Genomic DNA, 12,395 nt, shown 5'->3' on the forward strand with positions numbered 1-12,395 from the left:
ATCTGAGTGAACTTTTTTAGATGATCCTTTGGAATCTCATGTTTAAAAGTATTCTTGTGCACTTGTACTAAGCAGTATTTCATGTATCCATCATATTTTCTGAGCATCCTTTCCACCTCTAAAAGATTTTGATTCTTCCTGTCCTCCCACCCATGGTAATTCAAGACTTGCTCTTCAGTCTGGGGTTATAGTAATTCTGCGAAACCACTTCTTAGCGTTCATAAATAAAAAGTTATCTAGAGAGGTTGTTCATCCTCTCAAGAAAAACTTAAGCTCTTAGGTGTATACAGAGTTCTGTGCTGGTCTTTTTTGGAATGATAAAAAGGAATGAAACATTGTTGCCTTTTAGGAACTTGTGGATCTCCATGACAAAACCCAGACCTATCAAGAAAATTATGTTTTAGTGCCTGACCTATTTAAGGATAACAGAACCTTAACATATTGAATATTAAGTTGCTTTTTCATATGTAGACCTGATTCATTAATGCAGAGCGTTGTTCATTTTTCATTCATTCATTAAATTAACAGATTTTACTAGTCACATACTATGTGCTTGTTAACATACTTGTCACTAGTGATAGAGTAATGAGTGATATAGACACAGTCCCTGCTTTCAGGTAACAAACTATTGTGATTAGATCAACTCACTTGTCTTTTTCATAGGTATATGTATATATATATATATATATATATTTGGCTGCGTTGGGTCTTCATTGCTGCGTGCAGGCTTTCTCTAGTTCTGGCAAGCCGGGGCTCCTCTTCATTGCAGTGCACGTGCTTTTCATCATGGTGGCTTCTCTTGTTGTGGAGCACAGGCTCTAGGCCCGCGGGCTTCAGTAGTTGTGGTATGTGGGCTCAGTAGTTGTGGAGCACGGACTCAGTTGCTCTGCCGCATGTGGGATCCCCCCCGGACCAGGTATCAAACCTGTGTCCCCTGCATTGGCAAGCGGATTCTTAACCACTGTGCCACCAGGAAAGTCCCTCATCAGTGTATTTAACTGAAAGAGACACTTTAAAGAATTTGTTTAAAAGCTATAACTTTATTTATCTAGAGATTTATTTTGCTAACCTGTCATAGGTAAATAAAGAAATACAATAAGGACACTTTTTTTTTCTCTTTTGAACTTTATTTGTTATTTCTATGTATTTTTATTTTCGTTTTACTTCTCTTTTAAGTGTGACCACTCATTTATATCAGGCCTCATTCAGAGCTTTCTGGCAGCTTATGGCTATTGGCTGACTCTCTACTAGCTTTGACCACTTCGAAGCTATAGGACTTCAATACTTGGTGTGAAATCTGTGGCTCTTTGAATACCAAAAATCTGTGGTTATTTGTTCAGTCCCGTTAGATAAGCTAGCGCCTTATTAACTTTCTTTCTGCTAGTTACTGGGTGTTCTATGGAAATATTAATTGAACCTTTATATCTGAAGCCCTGCAGCATTTTAAGGATTTCGCAGCTGAAACCTCCCATCCATCTGTCATTTGTTCTGAGGATTTGAGAAAAAGAGACATGGTGCCTGACTTTTCAGAATTTATAAGACATAACCGTCTCTGAGATGATAGTAGTAATGGCTAGCATATATTGTGTGCTTACTATTTGCCAGGTACTTTTCCAATTGCTACTACATACAATAACTCATTTAATCCTTACAACAACCTGTGAGATAAATATTGTATTATTATTATCCCTATTTTACAGATAAGGAAACTGAGGCAAGAAATGTTACTTTGCCTCAAGTCACACAGCTAGTATATGGCAAAGATGGAGTTCAGGCCTGCCAGTCTGGCTCCAAAAATTCCACATTTATCCACTATACTGTACTGTGCAATTATAATAGATAATTATGGTATAATTTAAATGGATAATTAAATAGGTAATTTCAATAAGTGTGAGCAGTGACATGATGGAAATGCCTGCTGCTATGGGAGCTCAGAGTGAGTTCACCCAATTTGGTAGGGTCAGGGAAAGTGTTTCTGAGAAAGTAAATCTTTATTGAAAGAGCCTTTCTCCCCATCCCTTTTTAACTATTGAAAAGAATTGTAAAGAATATTTTAAAATAGAATTAGACAGTGGTTTTCAAACAAAGAAATAGCCACATAGGTTAGAAAAAACATGTCTTTTCTCAACTTGGGAGCGTTCTCTGGTGATTATGCCATATTTATTGGTTGGGTGAAATAAATTTTTTAAAAGCTATTTAAAGAATTAGGCAACAAAAAAAGTTACTGTAATTTTGAGGAGACAAACAAGAGGAGAGCACTATTATGTAAATAATACTAGGTGCTTTTGTTTTGCTTTGTTTTTGATAGAACAAAAGATTGGATTGATAATGTGCAGTGTAAATTAGTTTAAAAATGGTAACAGCTTTGATTGATTAGAGTCTGTTGTCATATTGTAGCAAGGATTAAAGTTTCTAAATTCTGTACCATAAAATGAATGTAGAGAAAAGTATGAAATACATTTTATAGAACATATTTCATAATATCAAAGCTTTTATGAAGTGTTATGTATTCATAGGTGGGAGTATTTAAGAATTGCAAATTAAATTGTTATTTAGATACTAAATATAGAATTGAACAGTTTTTGTAAACTCTGTGTATCAACTGATTTTATCAGTGATAAAATCACTGATAAAACACTTTTGAGTGCTTTCCGTTTTTATTGTAAGAAGAACAGTAATTTTTTAGGGTTATTTGGAAATATTTTTGTGCTTAGCAGCATACTTTGGCTAAAAAGCTCCTATGATAGATGAATCTGATAATATTGCTCTGTCCTTCATAATGTAGTGTTTATCATCTCTCATGTATGAAAATCTCATTTTTATTAGCAGCTATTTTCATGGTAAAACTATTTTCCAGAATTCAGGATCTTAATAAGGAGCTCCAGGGGGTCAGGTTTGACTCCTTTTATTACCATGGTAATGCTTTATCAATTTAAAATATGCACCATGATAGTTCTGTATTTAATGATCTCATTGGTTTACTTCCCTTTTTTATAAAAGCCAGCTGTACACTTTTTTTGTTTGTTTGTTTACTTTATTTTTATTTTTTTATTTTTGGCCATGCTGCATGCGGAATCTCAGTTCCCCGACCAGGGATCAAACCTGTGCCCCCTGCAGTGGAAGCTCGGAGTCCTAACCACTGGACTGTCAGGGAATTCCTGGTTTACTTTCTTTATATTCCAAAATTGAAATAGCATTCACTTATCAGTACTGCTGAATGATCTCCTTGGGCTTCATTTTTTTGTTGTTTGTTTTTATTTTATTTTATTTTATTAGCTTCTGCTTTATAACAAAGTGAATCAGTCATACATATACATCTGTTCCCACATCCCTTCCCTCTTGCATCTCCCTCCCTCCCACCCTCCCTATCCCACCCCTCCAGGCGGTCACCAAGCACTGAGCTGATCTTTGGGCTTCATTTTAACAATTGCTTGCTTGGCTTTTGTTCCTTTCTTGTTACTCCAACCCCTCCCTCAGGGCAATCACCTCCTGCTCATTTTCTCCTGCCATTTGATACTCTAGCTAGTCATTGCATTATTCTGCTTCCTTCCTTGCTATTCTGTCAACTCCATTCTGCATTATGCCTTTTTGCCTTTCCGACTTATGGACATCTATGCTCTTTGCTTAACTATATGTGGTACTTAAGGGGTCTGCTGTTTAAACTCTGGGTCACCCAACCCATTTCTTTCATTCAAGCTCTATTTGACATCTGTCTTTTACTTAAAACTAAATGGATGAATACTTACCTGCATATATAAAAACATTTTGTTATTCTAATTGCTTTAGATTGTTTGTTAACGGTGGTATTTCTCCCTAATTTATACTTACCTGATACTTCTGGTGTTTTAATGTGGTTCTGGTTGGGGGGAAGGGGAGAACTCAGCTATCACCTATGTAGACTCGAGTTTTTCCTTTCCATATATGAAAAAGATTTTTATTTCCAGATTGTCTAGGTTCTTGCTACTAGAAGTGTGGTGCATGGGCCAGTAGCATCACCATCACCTGTTGGCTAGAAATGCAGAATCTTAGGCCCCACTCAAGACCTTATGCTTCTTAATCTGAATTTTTTTTTTTTTTTTTTTTTTTGCGGTATGTGGGCCTTCCACTGTCATGGCCTCTCCCGTTGCGGAGCACAGGCTCCGGACACGCAGGCTCAATGGCCATGGCCCACGGGCCAAGCCGCCCCGTGGCACGTGGGATCCTCCCAGACCGGGGCACGAACCCGCATCCCCTGCATCGGCAGGCGGACCCCCAACCACTGCGCCACCAGGGAAGCCCTTCTTAATCTGAATTTTAACAAAATCTCTAGTCAATGGATATGAACACTGAAGTTTGCAAAGCACTGTTATAGGTATCATTTAGCTAGTTGACACAATTAACATGCTGACTGATAAATACCTGTGTACTTTTCTGAGCTGATCTTATTTAATTAAATGTTTGTAAATTATTTTGTAACTATTCATCCTGGTTCATCAAAAGTTATATCCTGGGCGGGTATCACTTCTATTATGAGGAAGCAGTGATAAGAATAATCTCAAACAATAGCCAGTCCCGGTTTTTTAAGTGAGGTTTTGGCACACATTAGATCTGAAACTATGACAAACTTTGTGTTGTTTGTTTGGCTGCGTCGAGTCTTAGTTGTGGCATGCAGGATCTTCGTTGCGGCATGCAGGATCTTTCGCGGTGGTGTGAGGGCTCTTCCTTGCCATGCGTGGGCTTCTCTCTAGTTCTGGTGCACTTGCTCTCTAGTTGTATCATGTGGGCTCCACAGCGCACAGCCTCAGTAGTTGCGGTGAGGGCTTAGTTGCCCCGTGGCATGTGGGATCTTAGTTCCCTGAGCAGAGATCGAACCCATGCCCCCTGCATTGGAAGGCAGATTCTTAACCACTGGACCACCAGGGAAGTCCCTAAAACTATGACAAACATTTTTGAGTCCAGTTTCATTGTTCCATCCTCCAGCATCAGTTTGCATCTGTGGATGAAGAACTGTTCCTCTCTTATCTTTTAGGCTGTGGCTTTTCAAAAGAATTTGCGCACTTAGATGAACCTTTGAGGTGTGGGAAAAAATACTCAAATTTCTATTTAATTTTTATCTTACATGAACGAAATTATGACTTACTGAAATTTGTTATATTGGTTAATAGTATATGTATATAATTTATGAGTAAATAGATATTGAGGGCCCATATTCAAATCTTGCTTCTATGTGATGACACAGGTTTATAGATTCCTCTGTGGTACAATATGACAATCCCAGATTTTATTATTGGACTAGGAAATAATCTTATAGTAAATTCTATCCTATACGTTGCTGTATGTGATTGCACATGGATAAGAGATAGTACTTACTATTATTTGTGTATGGTTCATAGAAAAATAATTGTTCTGTTTTCTGAGCACATATTAATAGGGGCTTAGAGATAGATCTTCTCTATGCTTACTGTGATATATGTGATATGTGAAGTTAATCCACTGTGTGTGTACAATTATTTGATGATACCCTGAAACTTAGATTTATTTGTATTATTATTTATATTATTATATAATATTTATATTATTTATTTATATACTTGTGCTTTAGGAAATAGTTTAAAATGTTTTTAATGTTTTTATTTTTATAGTCATGAAAGAAAAAAGTTCTTATTGCACTTCAAGGATGAAGAGAATTGAGAACATGCAAAATTAATCTTTTATTATCCGTTAACATTCAGATAAAGTGTGAACAACATGGCTGACCTACAAATGCATTTCTGTTTGCATTTTTCAAGAGTAATACTGTTGTTTAATAATGATAAACAATATTTCAGTGAGGTTTTTTTTTGTTTAATAATGATAAACAATATTTCAGTGAGGTTTTTTTGTAGGTTTCAATGTCTTATTTTGACTCTATGCCTAAGAATGGCAGTGGGAGGGAGTGGCAGAGAGAAACACCCAGATGAATGTGAGATAGTAGGATGTCACTTAGCACCTCAAGAGTGTTCAATTTTAAGCAACAGAGGTAAACTCCAAGGAGTGACTTCAGCTGGGAGCCATTCTATTTTGTGTATAGCTCTTGCTGCGTGTGGCTGTGACAGACAGGACTATGGTTGTGGTTACCAGAGGACACCCTTGTGGTCATAACCAAGTTGTAAGTGTCACCAAGATTCTTTTTGAGTGTCTGTCACATGTGTATCAGTGATTCTAAAGTAGATAAAAATGAAACAAAGATTCATTTGGGAGTTAGCACTCCCAGCAGATTAGTTTTAAAACAGAACAGCAGAAGGTGTTGTGACATGCATCCCCAAGCAATTGTAATGATTTGACAGTTATTTAGCCCTCAATTCCTAGCCCTTTGGTTGAGCTGACAGCATGCCTGCAAAGATAGTGAGGCCTGTTTCAGCCCCATTAATGTCTTCTTGAATGTTAGCCTGCAGTCTGGGTAATGATAAATGTTCACTGATTGATGATTTTATAGTCCCAGAGGATTCTGGGTGGTTTCTGTAAGCCAGGGCAGTCAGTTTTTGTTATTGTTTGGGCCTCTTCTAAGATTTTCTGATCTTTACTAAAATCGTTTTAAGTTGGCAAAAGGGTGGGTACCACCTCAGTTTTAATTAACTAGGGGTTCAAAGCCTTGTTTAGAAACTATATGATTTTGGAGATGATGCTGTATTTAGCATGTATAAGAGTCTGAGAACCAGAACAGCTTTTATCCACTGAGCTTTTTGTAACACTTATTGTATTTGTGAACTTTCATGTCTTTTAGGCTCCTTCACTTTCAAAAAACATGTTTTAAGTTATAAGGATAAATTTAACAACAGCTATTGTGAAATAATAACATTAGCTTTATTGTTTTCATGGTGTTTGCAATTTCATTTTTTAGATTCTTAAGAATTTAAATTAACTATCTTTGTGTTTTCTTTTTTACATGGCTCAGTTTCTATAGGAGGAGTATATCTTGTTATACTAGTATTAAAAGGAGTATAAGCAGATCTTCTTTTGCTAAATATTTGTTTGCCATTTAGGAAAGGATTCATTTCTAGTATATTGATTGTCGGTTTTTAAAAATATTTTAAGTAAATCTTGTAATTGCCCAACCCTTTATTGATAGGGTATGGAGGCAGAGAAAGGAGGATACAGATAAACATTTTCCTAATTTATTGTAACTCAGAAATATATTTTCTTAGTTCATCCTTTTAGAACTTTACTTTTGGCTGTAAAGAGATTGTAGGGCTAATTTTTTTTTTAATCTATAAAGAAACTTTTTGACTTTAATATCTTAAAAGGAATAAAAGCAGCACTTCTGTTTAGTTTTTCAAGTAATGAACCAGAAACTTGGTTAGGAATGACCATTTGTAAGTCTGTATATTAATTAGATGAGTGTCATTATGGTCAATTAGCACGACTGCCAAATAATCTCTTTAATACTCCGGTCTTTTTTTTTTTTTTCTCTAGGGTTTTACAGACAGCCCTCATTACAGTGATCACTTGAATGACAGTCGATTAGGGGCCCATGAAGGCTTGTCCCCAACACCTTTCATGAACTCAAATCTAATGGGTAAGTTGGTAATTTCTCTGCAAGTAGTCTTCACAGAGCCTCTTTGGTCAGAGACATTTTTTATCTCCTTGTCCAGGATGGACACCTAAGTATGTAGCAGAAAGTTCCTAAGTTTCTAGGGGCATCTGGGCTTTCTTTGTTCAGCTAAGTTTGAGGGGCAAGCATTCAGAAATGTGGTTCCTTCTATTAGAGCATTATTGTCATTGCTATCAAAAAAGGAAGCAGCAGTGTTTTAACTGTTAGTTTTGGCAGTGTCTGTGACATCAAGCATTATGTTTTCTGCTTTCTGGGCAGAGAAGCATTTCAGAGACATTTGTTTGTAATTTACTATTTGTCTTAACAGTTGTATATATGTGGTAATTAAAAATATGACAGCAGTGATTTTAGGCAAATTTTACTCATTTTGGGCAGTATTTCTTTTGACACTGTTTGATCAAAACATAATAGTATATTTAAGTATTGCAGCATTTGTTTTAAGCACTTGGGTTCTTATTGGGGATTTAAAATTTTTTCTTCTGCTGTAGTAAAGTTGTACTTTGAATGATATTACCTACCACCTAAACCTGATTATTATTTTTGGCAAAACCTTTAAGGTTAGCCATTCTCTATATCTCCCCCTACTCCCTGCAAACCAGCCCTCCCTTCCTCTCTCCCCCTGCCCTCTCGCTTTCTCATATCAAAGTTTATAGCTATTCAATCTGAAATGATAAGCCCCCAATTTTTTCCCCCCAGTTTGGATGCCACTCTTTTATTAAGTGAGAATTTTACCTTTTTGCAGAACCTGATTCAAAAGAATCTGTTTTATGACATTATTTTTCCTTCTTGTTTATGCTGGGGCTGAGCACATTACAAAAGCTTTATTTAATCTGTCTTACTGGTTGTCAGTGGCGTCATGTTAATATAGAAGGTTTGTGTAATTGACATTGATTTCATTACTTTACTTCTTAAGGACATGACCTATATTGTGATCTTAGAATTGTCCTTTTAAGAGACAGCCATGCTAATCTAAGTGGATTACCCAAATCCAAAATCCTGGTGGTCTGCAGTTTCTTTATAAATGGTTTTGTTTAGCACAGTCTTTATTTCCCTTACCCTCCATAAAGTATTGAGGAGACAGATTCTGATATTTCAGTGTGGATTTTGCCTAAGGCAGTTACCACTTTGAAGCCAGAATCATTGAGTATGACACAAGAATAAAAATCAGTGATAAAACTTGTGTTTAAAATGACAATTTGTTTCAACATAAATGAAAATGAAAATCCTGGTATTAAATATATTATCATTCCAGGTAAAAATCAGAATTAAATATAGAACAAAATAATTATCCTTGCATTTGGCCAGGGAAAACTTTCTAATCTATCTTCTAAATTTTCTATCAAGCTTACTATCAAAGTAAAGTAGATGTGACACTCCAGATAGTTTCCTTTTGTAGTATAACTTTTCCCCAAGTAGCGTTTAATTTATGGTAAATATGGTAGAGCAAACTATAGTCAATGTTTTTGTAATTTCAGATTGAACTAAGCTTTCTTAATTAAAGATATAACTGAATTGTGAAAAATCAGAAATTGCCCTTTTTTATATTTATGTTCTTATCTTTATTAGCTTACAGAGATGACTCTTAAGTTCAGTAGAATTGCATCATTAGTGCAGCTTTGAGCCAAGGTGACTGTTAAAATTGTGGGGTAAGTGTGGGAAATAAATGAATTCTAAGAAGTATGCATGTCAGTCACTTGCTCTGAGTAGCTGTTGACTAAAAATATTTCTGTAATTCAGTTTGAGGTAACATTTTCTTAGTTGGAGCAATTATGAACATGTGCTTGTTAGTTTCTTCAGTTTACAGATAATTATTAGAATACTTTCAATAATCATCCATACCCTATGTATAAAATCAGCATCTAAAATAAATCTTGAAATAAAAAAACTCAGGTTTATAAACAGATTGATCCCTTCACAGTACAAATGAGAAAAATCTGCATTCATCTGAACTACATTGTGCAGTTAACCAGGTGCAGCTATACATTCTCATTGTACGTTTTAACTACCTAATCTTAAAAATGTTAATTTACCTATAAGAAAGGGGAAAATGACCCTGAAGAAGATTAGGCAGATATTGTTCCAAAGGATTTCACTGGTCTTGGGAATATCTGATTTACTACACTTCCTTCCTTTTATTTTCAGTACAAATGATCAAATGAGATATCTAACAGTTGAGTCTAAGCAATCTGCATGACAATAGCTAGCTTTTGGAAATCACTGTCCTTTAAATTGTGAAGCACCTCCATACAGCAACAGGCAGTCCCACTTGATGTGACTTGATGTAACTTGATGTAATTGAACTGTTAGATACCCCCAAATATGGGTTTATAGCACTCAGTAGAGTTACAGTGGATAGATTAACTTTGTTAGCCATTTGATAATTTAGGGGAGTTTTCAGGCTAAAAACCTGCATTGTTAAAGCAGAACTGAGATGTGCATGGCAGTATTAGCAGCATTTGGAACTATTGATACCTAGTTGTCATAACAGGTAAAAATTTCAGAGTGATTCTGTGAATGATGAGTGCTCAGAAACAGTTAAAGCTAACTGGAAAGCTGTAACATGTTTCATCATTGCTGTCAACATATAAAGACACCATCTAAGGGGGGGTGGAATTGTATGTCTAGGGAATGTTGTTATTTTTCGTATTGTGTTCAGCGATAAGCACATTTGCCTGAAGAAATAGTGGATTGTAAAGTGCTACTATCTTTCATGATGGAGCTCTCAAATACTTTAATGATTTTGTACATTGCAAAAATGAGAAATTTTATCTAACAAGGGTTGGTAATGATTCAGTAATGAACAGTTTGCCACAGAAACATGCACTTCTATATTCATTTAGATATTTTGAAGTGTTTTACATGGGAAGTAAAACTCTGATGTTGAAACAGTGTTTCTTTCTAATGAATTCCGGAATTATCCTGTTGATTTGTCAATATGGAAAAGGGGGTTTTTCTTATGTTTCAAGTGAAATAAGTACATCCTTTTGGCACATCACTAAGTAATTAGCATCAAACAGTTCTGTACTCCATTATAGTAAAACTGCAAAGCTTTGACAATAGCAGTGAATTGCAGTAGTATCACCAAAGAGTCTTATTTATTTCTGTCCTCTTCCAGCTTTGGTCCATTTCTCCACCCTTGGGCCCTTCATTAATTTCAGTAATATTTGCTTTCCTTTACCTGTTGTTGATAAATATATTTTTGGTGATGGTAGGAGTAGTTTATTAATTGGACATAGAGACAAATATTTTATAGAATTGCCTCCCTTTGATTCCCAAGTTATTGTGGAAGAAACTGTCTACTCCTCCATGTCTATCAAAGCTTTACTTATTTTAGGTGGTGTGTGCATGTATTGTCAATGGGAAACTTAAGATAGTACCTTCAATTTTCCTTTTTTCTGAGACCTTCATTTGTGTTCCTTTCTGAGACCTATGTTGCCTCTAGAGATGTTTTGCTAGTATTGTATCTTTTAAAAACTGGAAGCAACATGTGGTGGTATAGGAAAAAATACAGGGCTGAGAGTTAAGAAGTCTGGATTTTAATCCAGATCCTGAAAAATAACCTTCACCTTTCAGATAAGGTATTGCTGGATAGTCTCAAAAGTCTTCTGTAGCTCTAGAATGTTATAATTCTATAATCTCATGTAATATCTTTTATCCAACCCTGGAAAAGGCTGCAACTAGAGTTGTAATTGGTATTTTGCAAATGATAAAACTAAGGTACAAAAAAATTGTGTTTTTTCTTGAGGTCACAGAGTCAATAAGCGGCAAAACTGAATGTAGAGCTCATGTATTCTGACTCCCAGTGTTCTTCCATTAGGCACGTTAGGCATGTAAGATATTGGTTCTTTCTACATGACGCTTTCAGGGTTGCACTAGCTCAGCATTTTCCGAAACTATACGTATGGAGACACTGCTTTTGAGAGGTGACTATGAAAAAAAGTTCCATAGGGACATAACTTTGGAAAGCATTATATATCACATGCCCCCTCTTAGAGATTGAGATTGTAATTTGGGGTATTAAAGGGATTGTACTTCGGGAAAAAAAGGCGGGGAGCTTATTTAATTATGTTTAGCCCATCACATTCCAGAATCAGATGATGCACAGAAGCCTTTTTGTAAAAAAGCATCATTTATTAGCCTATGGGAAACTAGTTTTCCATGGAGCACACACTGGGACATGTTTGTAGGTTGTGTTAAGGGAAAAATAAAAGATAAAATATGAGAGTTCTTTGACATGTAAAGTAGCACAAGGTTAATAATACTGCTGGATATACTTTTATAAGTCATTTTAGGCATCTTACGTAATTTAACTGGTTGGGTCCAGTTGTTGCATTGTTAAACCTTTGTTTTGTATTTGACTTATAAACAAACCAACTGTCCTTCCATTGTTGTTGGAGTCTATTTGCTCAGCCCTGCCCTTCTTTACCTGACCAAGTTTAAAGGGCCCCCTCCCTCTGTTAGCAGCTACTGCATTTTATTTTCATTTCATTGTGGGTTAAATAAGTTTCTGTGGGCTTGTCTGGGAATTTAAACCCAAGTACACTTTTTTCCTATATATTCAGTATTTCAAACAACCAAATTTCAAAGAAAACTCTTTTTGTGTACTTGATTCTGCCTACACTATACTTTATGATTACTCCAGAAATCTCTTAGAGTTACAAAAAAATGTAGAATCACCATTTTCAGAATATCAAAACATAATAGAACTCTGCCTTCAAAAAGATCTCTAACTTTGATGTACAGAAATTCTTTCGATAGATGAGATAATGAAAATGATTATAATTGTGCTTAGGGGAAACAGTATAGCTTACTGTCTGGTATGACA

At 35.7% G+C, this 12,395-nt stretch overlaps 1 protein-coding gene across 3 annotated transcripts in view; it reads left to right on the forward strand.

The window, feature by feature from the left end:
* Positions 1-12,395, forward strand: part of TCF12 (transcription factor 12) — a gene marked incomplete at both ends in the record, with an annotated part of 385,872 nt that overhangs the window by 180,244 nt on the left and 193,233 nt on the right. For all 3 annotated transcript variants that reach the window (XM_079701343.1, XM_079701344.1, XM_079701345.1), the window contains one exon: positions 7,432-7,534. In XM_079701343.1, coding sequence (XP_079557469.1) covers positions 7,432-7,534 — 103 coding nt within the window. The remainder of the gene's footprint in view (positions 1-7,431; positions 7,535-12,395) is intronic.

The sequence above is a fragment of the Hyperoodon ampullatus genome (assembly GCF_949752795.1).
Source record: "Hyperoodon ampullatus genome assembly, chromosome: 3".
NCBI lineage: Eukaryota > Metazoa > Chordata > Mammalia > Artiodactyla > Ziphiidae > Hyperoodon > Hyperoodon ampullatus.